Source organism: Sceloporus undulatus, chromosome 4 (genome assembly GCF_019175285.1).
Source record: "Sceloporus undulatus isolate JIND9_A2432 ecotype Alabama chromosome 4, SceUnd_v1.1, whole genome shotgun sequence".
Taxonomy (NCBI): Eukaryota; Metazoa; Chordata; class Lepidosauria; order Squamata; family Phrynosomatidae; genus Sceloporus; species Sceloporus undulatus.
This window is the reverse complement of record NC_056525.1, coordinates 875307-889005: the sequence shown is the minus strand read 5'-3', so window position 1 is coordinate 889005 and position 13699 is coordinate 875307. Positions and strand designations below refer to the sequence as shown.

The window sequence follows — 13699 nt, the reverse complement described above, 5'->3', positions numbered from 1 at the left end:
GTGGAGGCTAACCTAGCCCCAGGCACCTTCAGTAATTGCTGCCCAGACGTTCTGAGGGTGCGAGGCGGAATGTATGGGGAGAGGTGGTCCTTTAGGTATCCTGGGCCCAAGCCATTTAGGGCTTTATAGGTAATCACCAACACCTTATATTGAGCTCGGAAGCGAATGGGCAGCCAATGGAGATCTTTTAAAACCGGTGTTATATGGCTGGTCCTGGGAGCGCCAGTGACCAGCCAGGCTGCCATATTCTGCACCATTTGTAGCTTCCGAGTTTGGTATAAGGGTTGCCCCATGTAGAGTACATTGCAGAAATCCAGTCTCGAAGTTACCAGAGCATGTACAACCGTTTCTAGGTCCCTCTGGGCCAGGTATGGGCGCAGCTGGCGAATAAGCCAAAGCTGATGACAGGTGCTCTTGACCGTCGCATTCACCTGAGCAGTCAGGTGAAGCGACGAGTCAAGAAGCACCCCCAGACTGCGCACAGAGTCCTTCACAGGGAGCGTGACCCCGTTCAGGACAGGTGGAACCACCGCCATTCCTGGACCAGGGGAACCTATCACTAGTACCTCCGTTTTCTCTGGATTCAACTTGAGTCGGTTTTCTCTCATCCAGCCCATTACTGACTCCAGACAGGCCACGAGAGGAGAGACGCCATCCCCAGTCACTGCATCAGTCGGAGACATAGAGAAAATGATTTGGGTGTCATCAGCGTACTGATAACCCCGCGCCCCATGTCTCCGGATGATCTCTCCCAGCAGTTTCATGTAAATGTTAAATAGCATGAGAGACAAAATGGCTCCTTGAGGGACCCCAAATGTAAGGGCCCTCTTATCGGAGCACACGTCTCCCAGCTGCACCGTCTGGGACCTCCCGGAGAGGTAGGAGCGGAACCACTGGAGCGCAGTGCCCCCGATTCCCACCTCTGCCAGGCGTCCCAGAAGGATACCATGGTCTATGGTATCGAAAGCCGCTGAGATGTCCAAGAGCACCAACAGGGACACGCTTCCCCCGTCGATGCTCAGACGGAGATCATCGACCAAGGCGACCATGGCCGTCTCAACCCCGTAACCCGCCCGGAAGCCAATTTGAAATGGGTCCAGATAATCCGTTTCATCCAAGACCGCCTGAAGCTGGATCGCAACCGCCCTCTCGATCACCTTACCCAGAAATGGCAGCAGCGAAACAGGCCGATAATTATTATGTACCAGGGGGTCGAGGGAGGGCTTTTTTAGGATCGGTTTTACAATGGCCAGTTTAAGATCCGATGGAATAGCCCATCCCTCAAAGATGTATTAATTATCCGGCGTAACAATAATGTTACCGCCGGTCCCCCCTGGGCCGCTAACCACGAGGGACAGGGATCAAGAGAGCAGGTTGTTTTCCAAACACTTCCGAGGATTAACAATTCACTTTAAATCATAGTGGGAATGCAGCCATAGAATCCTAGAGTTGGAAGAGACCCCAAAAAGGGCCACCCAGTCCGACCCCATTCTGCCATGCAGGAACTCTCAATCAAAGCACCCCCTGTGGCAGATGGACATCCAGCCTCCATTGGCAGCTTGTCCTTGCCTTCCTCTGAGGCTGAGCAGATGTGACTTGCCCATGGTCACCCAGTGGGTTTCTGGCAGAGTGGGGAGTCAAACCCTGGTCCCTACAGTTATAATCCAGCACTGAAGCTACTGTGCCACACTACTGTTTCCCTATGCACCAGTTTAAGTGTTCAGAGCATCTGGCCTGAAAGCTCTTTGCAGGCAGCCTTAGCTAGTAATCCAGGTAAGAGGGCTGTGTGGTCTTTGAGGAGCGGGACGACGGTGGTTCAATGAGAGAGAGTGGATCTGCCTGCAGAAAGAGGGGCCAAAAGGCTGGTGTTGCCTCCTGAAGCCCCGTCTTTTCCTCCTCCTAATAAACATCTTACTCTCCTCTCCCCATGGATTAAAGGCGTGAGGAGGGACAAATGCATGACATCGGTTAAAAACGCACATCAATTTGAAAGGTCAAGTAAGACTTATGCTAAAACAATCCTCACTTATTTAAATTGCATTTGAAATTCACAATTTGAAAATCATCTGGATAAGCCTGCAGGGTAAGAGTCTTTGATGCTGTTTTAAATCCGGACAGGGTATTCGGCTGTCAAATCTCTTCTGGCAGGTCGTTCCACAGGCTGCAAAGCCCCTTTCCTCCAGGAATAACAATGTATGGCAATGTTAAATGTTTAGCATTGAGAAGCATGAGGGGTAGGATGATGGCAGCGTCCAAATATTCAGAGGGCAGCTGTACAGAAGACAGAGCAGGCTTGGTCTTGGCTACTCCAAAACGGAGGACTGGAGACTGTAGGAAAGAAAACTCAAGGGAAAGATGGCTGATGCCAAGGATTGTTGGAAAGGTAGAGGTGAAGGGCTGTCCTCCGCTAGGAATACTTAAGTAGAAAGTAGGCGGGCATCCCATAGAGTTGGTCAATCTAGTCTACAAGATCTCTCTACATACTTATCCCAAAGAGGTTTGCCTTCCTCTAATAGGGCCAAGTGACTTGCCCAAGGTTACCCAATGGGTTTCCGTGGCTGAGCAGAGATTCGAACCCTAACTGCTGGAAATCCTAGTCCAACACTCCATTCCTTTGAGATTCTGTGGGGCTGGAGAAGAGTGCTGAGGATCCCATGGATGACCACAAAGACCAACAAATGGGTCCTGGAGCAGATCAAGACAGAAATCTCCTTGGAAGCCAAGATGAATAAACTGAGGCTGTCATACTTTGGGCACATCATGAGAAGGAAGGACTCATTTGAAAAGACAATGATGCTGGGAAAGGTGGAGGGAAGCAGAAAGAGGAAGACTGCATGTAAGATGGATGGACTCTATGAAGGAGGGCACCGTGGGTATGAATTTGCAGGACCTGAGCAGAGCAGCAGAGCAGAGGGAGTCTTGGAGAGGTCTCAGCTACAAGGTCACCATGGGTCAAGATGGGCTGGACAGCAGTTAAGAACTGCTGGTGGCGCAGTGGTTCAATGCCTGTACTGCAGCCATTCACTCAAAACCACAAGGTTGCGAGTTCAAGACCAGCAAAAGGGCCCAAGCTCGACTCAGGCTTGCATCCTTCCGAGGAGGGAGCTAAAATGAGTCCCCAGACTGTTGGGGGCAAATTAGCTTACTTGCTCATTAGCTTACTTGCTGTTCACCGCTATGATCTTTGGAATAGTAGTATATAAATAAAACAAATTATTATTATTATTATTATTATTATTAAATCCCTGGCCCACTTGGGGGAAAACCAATTTCCAGTTCCTGACATGGGAAGAAGCCTGGGGAGCATTGGTCCAGAGAGATGTGATGTCGTTGCTGCCTCCCATGGAAGACTGAAGGTCCCATCATCCCTCAGCATTGGATAAGGAAAGGTAAAGTCCAGCAGCAGCAACCAGCTGTCGGCACATTGTCCATCCATGCTTCTCTGAGGGTCCTCTTCTCCCCCATCTGTATCTCCCCCATTGCTCCCCATCCATCCCACCCTCCTTTTGGCTTCACAGGCCATGGAGGGCCCCGGGGGGTGAGAGGGATGTGGGCTAAGTCTTGGCTGGCATCCTCCATCCTTTGCTCAGCCTCTGTTGCCACAGCAACGGCGAAGGCGGATGCCTCTGGCTGCGTGGCTGCCTGGCTGGTACTGCTGCTGCAGCACGAACCCACCATCGCCACCATCCTTTCCTGGGTGGCAAACAGGCCGGCCGGCTGGCTGGCAAGCTAGCTGGCCACCAGGCCGCTGGGACAGCCCTTCCTCCTCTTTTATGACAGTGACAGTGTCCAAGGTAAGGGGGGCTGTTTGTCCTGATGCTGGGGCTGGGGCTGGATGCAGGGGACCAGTTGGCTTGGGAGGTGGCAATGGAAGCCACTAGCCAGCTAGCCAGGCATGGAGGTTCCCTGTGTGTTTGTGTGCCTGAGGCAAGGGATGCCCACCTGGACCCTCCTAGTCTTCCCCTCTTGCTGGCCATTGGAGGACCTCTCTATCCCTAATCCTCCCTCTCACTGTCATCAACTGACCCCTCCTTGAGCCACGGTTGTGGTGCCTTACAGGCCAGAAAGTGGGGCTGGGGAGGAAGAGAAGCCCCCCAACCAACCACACTGAGGCCCAGGCCCACATCCTGGAAAGGAGCTCATCCCTGGTGGGACCGCCTGGCAAGTAGGTTGTTGGTTGGGTGTGGGGTGGGACCATCACTTCCTATGAGGGCAATGGGGCACACAGGCCCCCTCAGTTCTGGCCCTTAGGGGCACTCACTTCCCAATGGCCAAGTGGATTTTTGCCCCTCCATGCGCCCTTGGAAGACAGACTGAAGGAAGTCGAATCCATGCCAGGGGCTTTGCATCTTTAAACCTCCAGATGTTTGGGGCATTTGCTTTCAGAATCTGTTGCCATTGGACATGCTGGGGGGGGGGGTCAAAGTTGCTGGAGGACCCTTGGTTTGGGCAGATATTGTGGAGGAAATGAAGACTGGCACAATACCTGGCATAGGGCAGGTGTCCAATTTCTCCACTTTGGGCCATAAATGCACATGGACACATGACCCTATGTGAGCCCTGTGCCTGAGAGCGTATGCCAGCGTCTCTGCTGCAGACCCCCAAGGGGCATAGGGCCAGGCCTGCTGATGCCAAGGCACTACCCTCTCTTGAAAAGCAAAACCCCTTGACAAGATTTCAGATGTACCACCTCCTAACCAAAAGGGCAGAACCAAAGACGAAAGGGTCCTAGGAAAGATGGTGGCACAAGGAAAGGGTGAGTGGGTGGGAGAGGTTATACTTGTTTTACTTTGGGACAGGATTGCTAGACCAAACATTCAGTTTCTTCCATAGGAAAGAATAAAGGAATTAGGAGAAATCTTAAAAAATAATAATAAAAGGAACCTTGCAAAATATTTTTTCTTTCCTAACAAGAATTTTTTTGCAGACACCTGTGGGGCATAACGCCTAGAGCTGGGTGGGTGGCTGCCAGGGGGCTTTGTTGTTAGCCGCCCCGATTGACCTCAAAGGGATGGGATATAAATATATTGTTGTTGTTGTTGTTGGGGGATGCCCTCCAATTCACTTCCTGGAGGAGTATGGTTATTTATTTGTTTGTACAGAACTATAGAATCCTAGACTTGGAAGAGACCCCAAGGGCCATCCATCCCAACCCTCTTCTGCCATGCAGGAAGACACAATCCAAGCACTCAAATCCAGCCTCATTGCTCTGTGTCCTATTCTCTGGAGTAGCAGAAAACAAGCTTACTTCCTCCTCAATATGACCTCCCTTCAGATACTTAAACAGGGCTATCATATCACCTCTTAACCTTCTCTTCTCCAGGCTAAACATCCCCAGCTCCCTAAGTCTCTCCTCATAGGGCTTCATGGTTTCCAGACCCTTCACCACTTTAGACACCCTCCTCTTGACACAGTCCAGTTTCTCAATGTCCTTTTTGAATTGTGGTGCCCAGAACAGTACACGGGATTATTCCAGATGAGGCCTGACCAAAGTGAAATAGAGTTGGGCTACTTCTTCCCTTGACCTAGACTTCAGTTGATACAACCTAGAATTGTGTTGGGTTATTTAGCTGCTGCATCACACTGTTGACTCATCTTCAGTTTGCATATCTTGCCTTTCCCCCAAAATTGGAACTCAAGAGAGAGGGGAAAACCTCTCTTAGGTCTAAAGAGAGGGCCCAAAAGAGGTGAAACTGCCCCCCAACATCCCTTGAAGGCTGTTGGGAAGCATTTTGGGGATTTTTATTCATGCATTATGGAGGAAAGGACCCCCGCAGTGGCAAAGGTCAAGAGGCGCCCACTGGACCATCTGCGGGCCCTGAGAGATCGGGCCGTGAGTGGGCCATCCAGCAGTGAGCCCAGCATGGTGCCCTTCTGAAAGACCCTCTTTCCTTCTCTCTTTCCTCTAGACAGATCCCTCCATCGCTGACCTCCACCGTGGTCACTGTCCAGGCCACCATGTCCCCTGCCAAGAGCAAGGTGGCTGCCTCTCAGCCCCCGCTGGTCTTCACAGCCCACGAGATGGAGTGCAAGATCTGCTATGAGCGTTTTGATGTCCGGACCCGCCGCCCGAAGCTGCTCAGCTGCCGCCACCGTGTCTGCACCCGGTGCCTGCGGAGGATGGCGGATGTGGAGGAGTCCCCTGCCCGCCTCAGCTGCCCTTTCTGCCGCCAGGAGACCCCTGTGCCCGAGAGAGACGTCGGGCGGCTGCTGGATGATGGGCAGGTGCTGGCCCTGCTGAGCGGCCGGGAAAGGGCCCGCAGGCCTGGGGGTCCCCCACTGTCCCCTGAAGTGCTCCTGTGCCCCAGCGTCCTGGAGCCCCTGGCGGACGGGCGCCACAGCTCCTCATCGGACTGCCTGGTCATCACCCTCCTGGAGATGCCCGAGGACCTGGCCGCCCCCGAAGGGGTCGGAGTGCTGGAGGTGATGCGGCTCTACCGGCCGCCGAGCCTGGGCTCCCTACCCTGCTACCTGCCACTGGGCAAGTGCCGGCCTTGTGGCTCGTGCCGTGACCTGCCCCGGTTCCTGCTGGCCGTCCTCTGCCTGGCCTACCTGAGCTCCCTGCCCTTCGGCATCTACCTCCTCCTAGAGGGGCACCTCAACCTGGGCATCGTCCTGGTCAGCCTGGTGCCCTCCACCCTCATCCTCTGCCTCTTCTACAGCCTCTGCCAGTGCCTCTGCCATGAGATCTTAGACTTGCCCTCCTGAGGCACAGACTGGCACAGATTGGGCATGCGGAGAGCCTGGACCCCCGAGACACAGTGCACCCTCCTGGGCCCCGGGCCAATGGTTTTACCCCCCACCTGGACCACTTTTGCCTCCAGCTGCCCCCAACGCAAACAGAGGTACCTGGAAGACGTGGTGGTCCCTTGCAAATGAGAGACCCCTCTGAGGGGTGGCAGAGGATCAGGACCTGGGTGTTCCATGAGCCACACAACTTCACACAGACACACCCGGAGTATTCAGCTGTGGCAACTGTAGAGCTGCTTTTTCATATATGAACAAGGAATCCACAATGGAACAACAAGGGACCCCCAAACGCCTGGTTCCTAGCAACCTATAAGTAATTAGAGCCATTTGCCAGGGTCAGCTTATGTTTTCCTTTGCAATGGGGGGGCAGTGCATCATTCCACATTTGGATGCTCACAGATTTGTGTCTTTGGTGCTACCCGTCTCATGCGACACATAACCAGACCCTGAAACCATGTTCACAGGAAACAAGAGAAGAGTCTCAGGGCAGACAAAGCACATTTTAGGTGGTTGAAAAGGACAATTGGCCAAGAAGGGAAGCGCTCTCTCAATGGCTAGCCGTCACAAAATGAAACTGACCCTTTGGGTGTCCAGGTGAGGCCTTTGACCTTCCCTGGTCCTCACGCTCTACTTCTCTGGAGGCTTTTGGCTGACCACGGCTGGAGAGAGGAAAGGAGGCCTCAGGGACCCAGCTGGCTCTTTCTTTCCCGGCTGCAGGGCTTCTCTTGTGGGAGAAGAGAAGGAACTCTGCCCAAATTAAAGAGTTATATTGGTTGGCAAAGAGGTGGTCATGTTTTCTTGCTGGAGTGGGCAAGAAGGGGAGGTTGAGTGGGGTGGGCACGGGTACAAAAGCTGAGCCCCAGGTGGCCAAGGCAACAAGTGGATCAGGGAATCTCATGGACCTGGGAATGGCAAGGGAGGTGCCCTGAAAAAAACACAGAGGTGCACATAGAAAGGCAGTAATGGGGCTTCATTGGCTACTGCATGCCCTACTTTGGTTGGCAACTTGCCATTTTGGGGAGTCTTTCCCCCATTTACCTAGGCATTAATGCACAGAGTGCCTTGCAGAAGTATCTCCCTTCCATTTTGCCTTTACCACATTCAAAGATATAGCAATGCTAGTTTGTAAAATCAGTATGTAAAGAGATCATGAAGCATCTCTGAGACAGTTTGCAGTATAAGCTTTCATAGACTTAAATTTACTTCCTTAGATGTGTTTGGTGAGTGGAAAGCCATTTTCCTCACCTTCAGGCTACAGCTTCCTCTGCCTTTGTTCACCAACGACCATAATTAAAACCGGACTTCCCACTTCATTTCCATACACAAAGAATTTTGAATTGGAATTGACATTCTCTCACACTGATGGCATGATGTTTATGTCTGTCCCCGGCTTTCCACTCCGCCAAATGCATCTGAGGAAGTAGACTGAAGTCTAGGAAATCTCATGCTGCCATTTTCTTTCTTTCAAAGATGCTGCAAGATCTCTTTACCACATTCAGTCGTGTTACAACCAACAGACAACAGTTTGTTTTTGCTGACTTAGCTTTTGAGCCCCCCAAAAACTATTCCACTTTTGTGTTGAGCATCTTGCATCCATCAACGCCAGTGAAAGCCATCTCTCAATTCCAGGTTGTGATTCTGAGGTCAAAGGGGTGCAAGTGTCAATCCTTCTGCAAGGTTTCCAGGGCACCTTTGTACAATAGCTTGGTGCAAGGTGTGCTTTGTGGAGTTGAGAGGATAAGTCCAAGGAGAGGCATCTGAAGACGCAGAGGAGGTGTGGTTGGACCATTTCAGACCCCAGAGGCCTGCAGTGCATCAGGGTGCTGTAATGTAGGGGAATTCCCCCAAATGCTGGTGCAAGGGGCCATTCTGCAAAGGGGGAGGACTTACCCCAGGTGAAGGGGTCTAAGATGATGATGGCCTTTCTCAGCTCTTCCGAGGTGGACTCATTCGCTAGGGTTTTTTTTGTGTGTGTCACCCAAAGAGTAGAAGGAAATGCCGTTTGTCTTTCCCAGCCTTGCCTTGGTGTGCCACGGAAAGCCACCATCGTGCCATTCCCTGGCCTTGGTGCATTCTGCTGGCATCTATCCACTATGTGCTTCTGAGTATGGTCTCCTTGCCTTAAGGTCCACGAAACGCCCGCGGCACTTAGCCCATCCTCTGGGCCCACTGTGGCTCTTCCTAGTGGCTTCAGAGGCCACCACAAAACAAGGATTTCTCTTGTGGCTGCTAGTGCTGAAGAGGTGGCCTCCAGGTGGGGTGGGGCACCAAGATTTCTGGCAACCATTGCAGGGACCCAGGGGAGGGGGGGGGAGGCGTCCAGAGGTGCCAACCTGCTTCTGTGAACACTCTCCACCTTTTCCGGTTCTTTTGTTTGGAGAGCCTGCTGAGTTTCAAACCAGAAACCTTTGTGCATTACGTCCTCTTACCCCATGGGCATCACACAAGAAAAGCCCTAGCTATCCACAGAGAACAGCCAGCCAGCATTTTAGGGTTTGCTGACATGAGCCATGCCAAGATTCTTGTTGTTGTTGAGTTTTCGACTTATGGCGACCCTGTAATGAGGGTTTCTTGGCAAGTTTCTTAAGAGGGAGTTTGCCATTGCATCCCTCGAAGCTGAGAGAGTGTGACTTTGCCTAAAGATACCCAGTGGGTTTCCATGGCCAAACTGGGATTGGAACCCTGGTCTCCAAAGTCTTAGTCTAACACTCAAACCACTGCACCATGCTGGCCTCCTATGGCAGTGATGGTGAACCCATGGCACGCGTGCCAGAAGTGGCACTCAGAGCCCTCTCTGTGGGAACATACACCATCTCCTTAGCACAGAGTTTGCCAGAGTTTGTTACTAGAAAGCCAGAGGGACATGGCACTTAGCAATAAATAAGTGGGTCTTGGGTTGCAGTTTGGGCACTTGGCCTCGAAAAGGTTCACCATCACTGTCCTATGAGGTGCTGAAATGTTAGGTCCTTCCTGCTTAGTGTTATTTTTGCAAAGGACTTTGCTGATTCTGGCCCAGGAGGGCTGAGCCATAGCCTTGGACTATGTGGTGTGGCACACGAGTAGCCACAGCATCCACATTGCTGTCTCCTCCTCTGTTTCTTATCAGGGGAAGTGTCCATGGGGACCCTCTCTTGTCCTGGAGGCTCTGAGTGTCTGGCTGGGCTTTGCAGGCTTTTGACCCTGTTGCAAGATGTCTCCTGCAGACCCTTGGAGCAGGTGGTAGCCAGGGAGGAAGAGGACAAGAAAGCAGTGTTACTACTGGGAGCATCTGCAACCTTTATGGCTGGCTCTCCACCTGATATTTTCCCTAGGAGTGGAATGAATGGGAAACTATTGGGGTTTTGGGAGGAACTGGGAGCCCTTGAGTAGCCAGGCAGTTCCCAGTGTGCCAAGTGGGCTGGGGGCCCTGGCAGGTCTTATGTCCAGGTCTCAGGGGACACAAGAGGGTCAGGCTGAGACAGCGTACCTCCCCCACCCCCCCGAATCCTACACAAGGTGCGGACTCCCACCCTCTTTCCAAGGAGGCAGGAGGAGAAAGACTGGATGGAAGTTCACTTTTTCCCTTTTATTGGCATCTCAAGCTCATTGAGAGATCTGTCCATGTTGAGGAAGGGCAGGGTGTCACCCCTTACAAAGTTGTTTCCAAAAGAGATGCTGGCTCATGGGGGCACCTTATGGGGCTTAGGTAGGAGTATGTAGGTCTGTGTTGGGGGGGTACCTCCATTCTAAGGGGAGATGCTGAAGCCAGCTGAGATGAAGGCAGCACCACTTCATCGTCCAGAGTGGGGTCTCCATGAAGTCTCTGGGAAGAGCAAAGGTGACTATTTCATGTAGCTCCTTCAGTGGCCAGAGGGGAGTGATGGTCACCCAAGGGGAGTTCCAGATTTTGGTTAGTTCCGACTGTGGACGGTGACCTCAGGACCGGTGGCGCAGGGTGGCCAACTGAGTCTGCAGCAGGGCAGGGAGACACGGTGCCCTGCTTGCCAATGGGGACCAGCTGCCACTCACCGATTTGCACAACTGTGTTTTACAACATGCAACTCCCCTCCACACACACACACACACACACACACACACACTCAGAAGGGCCCCATACCATGCAGACTGGAGCTCAAGGCGGGTGATTGGATGCCCTAACTGCAAAGGAAGACAAGGCACCGCAAAATGGAGGGTATTATTGGTGGTTTTGATGAATATGTTCTCTCTAGGAATCTCTCCAGGTTCTCAAGCGCCACTCTTCCAGAAGTTGACCATAGAGTTGGGCTGGGGCAGCTAGAAGTTCTTAGTGAAAACACTTCTCTAGGCATCATAGAGTTGCACTTGGAGATTTCTAGAGAGGTGTTCTCTTAAGTTAAAAAGGGTTTTTTTTTTATTTGCATTTCCCCCACATTCAAGGCAGTCCTTCACCCCTGACCCCAGTGAATGTGGGTATATGAGTATTTTTAGTTTGGTCGTGTCCTACACTTCTGAACCACTTGAGCCACCGCATCCACCCTACATTTTGTCTCAAAGCTCCTACATTTTGCAGTGCCTTGTCTTCCTTTGCCATTAGGACATCTGGCCCCCTTGACCCCAAGTGACCCACAGTTATGGGGTCCTGTGGGGTCTTTCAGACTGCAGGCCTCCCTGGCTGGGGTCGGTAGCAAACTCAGCCAGACGCCAAATCTTGGGCTTGGGGGGCAGAGGGTCAGCCATGCTGCTGGACCTAGCAAAGGAGGCCAGGCCGTGCTCTTGCTTGACCTTCAGCCGGGGGGCAGATGCCACCCCAGAGCCATCTGGGGGCTTCGTCCTGGTCTCTGTGTTGCCAGGGGCAGCTATGTCCTCCTCCCTGGTTTCCCCTTCGCTTCCTCCTTCCTCCTCCTCTTCCTCCTCCTCCTCTCCTTCCTTGGGGGCCTGGGGGGCCCAGCATGCCCGGTTCTCCTTCTTGAGGCGCCGGCGGGCGTTGGCGAACCAGGTGGAGACCTGGGTGAGGCTCATCCTGCTGACCAGGGCCAGGAGGACCTTCTCCCCTTTGCTGGGGTAGGGGTTCTTCAGGTGCTGGCCCAGCCAGGCCTTCAAGGCTGCCGTGCTCTCCCTCGAGGTGGACACCTTGGCCCCCGATGGGTCCTCCGGAGGGCCCGGCCGCATCAGGGGTGAGTAGAGCAGGGGGGCAGGCCACAGAAGCGGACGACCACCGGACAGTTCGCAAGGGGCAGAGACCTGGAAGACACAAAGACAGGGGCACTGTGAGAGCATGGGGGTTGGAAAGGCACCCAGGATTTGTCCCTTTTGTGGGACTCAGAGTGTCATAGAATCATTGAATTGGAAGATACCCCAAGAGGCCATCCAGTCCAACCCCCTTCTGCCATGCAGGAAGACCCCATCCAAACCGGATGGCCACCCAGTCTCTGTTTAAAAACATCCAAAGGAGGAAGCTCCACCGCTCTCTGAGGCAGTTTCTCCCACTGTCCAACAGCTCTTCCCATCAGGAGGTTCTTTCTAATGTTGAGCTGGAATCTCTTTTCCTGGAGCTTGCATCCATTGCTTTGCAGAAAACAAGCTTTCTCCCTCCTCAATATGGCATCCCTTCTAAATATTTAAACTGGGCTATCATGTCCCCTCTTAACTTTCTAAAATGGTGAAGGGCCTGGAAACCACAAAAGCCCTTTGAAGAGAGACTTAGGAATCTGGCGGATGTTTAGCCTGGGAGAAGAGAAGGTGATATAATAGCCCTATTTAAGTACAGTGGTACCCCGGGATACGAATGCACCGCCTTACGAAATTTCCGGTTATACGAAAAAAATCCATTTAAAAAAACTGTTCCGCGGTTACGAAGGTTATTTCGGGTTCGAAAAATTTTTGGTGCTTTCGGCGCTATTTCGCACGAAATCGGGCTTTTCCCATTAGCGCCTATGGCTTTTTCCGCCTTACGAAGATTTTCGGGTACGAAAGCGGCGGCGGAACGAATTAATTTCGTAACCCGGGTACCTCTGTATTTGAAGGGATGTCATATTGAGGAGGAGCAAGCTTGTTTTTTCTGCTTGCCTGGAGAATAGGATCGATATTGTTCTGTGTTCTAGTCTCTCTGGAGCAGAAAGAATGCTTGCCCTCCTTGCCCCAGCCCACCCTAAACCTCTTTTTCTCTGGCGCTTGTTACCTTTGGGCACAAATGGGGCACTGCCCTCCAAGCCTGAGGCACAGTAGTAGACCTAGCAAAGGGGAGAGCAGAGGAGCAAACTACAGTAGGTGCCTTTGGTCCCATCTCTGGTGATCCCTGAGCTTAGCCTTTGCTGGGTTTTCCTGCACTCCAGAGAAACTCCTCCTTCCTGGCCATGATATCCATCTCCTTGGTTGCTCTGTGGTTTTGTCGAGCCCTAAAACAGACGTGACAGTCTGGAGACATCAGAGTCCACACACACAAAACACACTCCTCTGGCTCACACTTTGCCTCATTCTTCACTGCTGCTCAACAAAACTCTCTCTTAAAGGAACTGGTGGAACAAGGAGCGCATTTTCCGATCTGGAAATTATGTAAAGGGTTGGGGCTGTTGCATAACATTTGGAACAGCTGGGTCAAAGAAGGTCTGTCTTGCAGCGATCGCACTTGAGATACAACCAAACTAGTGAGGTTAACTGCATTGTCTGGCAGGAACCAAACGAACTCTTGTGTGCAGTTCAGCTGTGGACTCACTGCGCATGATGTTGAAACGCTAGCAGTGCAACCAAGGACGAAAAAAGTCCGTCTGTTCGATTACGCCAACAAGCACCATTAACCAATAACCTTCGGGAGAATGCAGGAAGGAGCAAACAGAAAATACATGTGTTTGTTTTCTTTTAAACTTGTGGAGTCTCCTTCCTGGATTCTCAAACGGAGGCTGGATGGCCATCTCTCATGGATGCTTTGATTGAGAGTTTTCTGCATGGCAGAAGGAGGTGGACTGGATTTTGGGGGTCTCTTTCTTCCAACTCG

The 13699-nt window shown here is 52.2% G+C and overlaps 2 protein-coding genes across 2 annotated transcripts in view; one reads left to right on the top strand and one right to left on the bottom strand.

The window, feature by feature from the left end:
* Positions 1-3652: 3652 nt before the first annotated feature.
* On the top strand, positions 3653-7514 carry LOC121929374 (E3 ubiquitin-protein ligase RNF182-like). The gene is made up of 2 exons (XM_042464902.1): positions 3653-3794; positions 5910-7514. Exon 2 carries the CDS (start codon positions 5959-5961, stop codon positions 6706-6708), a length of 750 nt encoding a protein of 249 aa, XP_042320836.1. The 5' UTR covers positions 3653-3794; positions 5910-5958; the 3' UTR covers positions 6709-7514.
* A 3823-nt stretch (positions 7515-11337) lies between these two features.
* The window catches only part of LOC121928072 (iroquois-class homeodomain protein IRX-6-like), a 16896-nt gene continuing 14534 nt past the window's right edge, over positions 11338-13699 (bottom strand). Inside the window, exons 2-3 of the mRNA XM_042462303.1 lie at positions 11644-11949; positions 11338-11490 (exon numbers count right to left, since the gene is read on the bottom strand). Of these exons, the coding sequence (XP_042318237.1) occupies positions 11338-11490; positions 11644-11877 (387 nt within the window). The 5' untranslated portion in view covers positions 11878-11949. The remainder of the gene's footprint in view (positions 11491-11643; positions 11950-13699) is intronic.

What these genes read in the sequence shown, in the direction of transcription:
- LOC121929374 (XM_042464902.1), top strand. Translation starts at nt 5,959, where the DNA reads ATGTCCCCTGCCAAGAGCAAGGTGGCTGCCTCTCAGCCCCCGCTGGTC.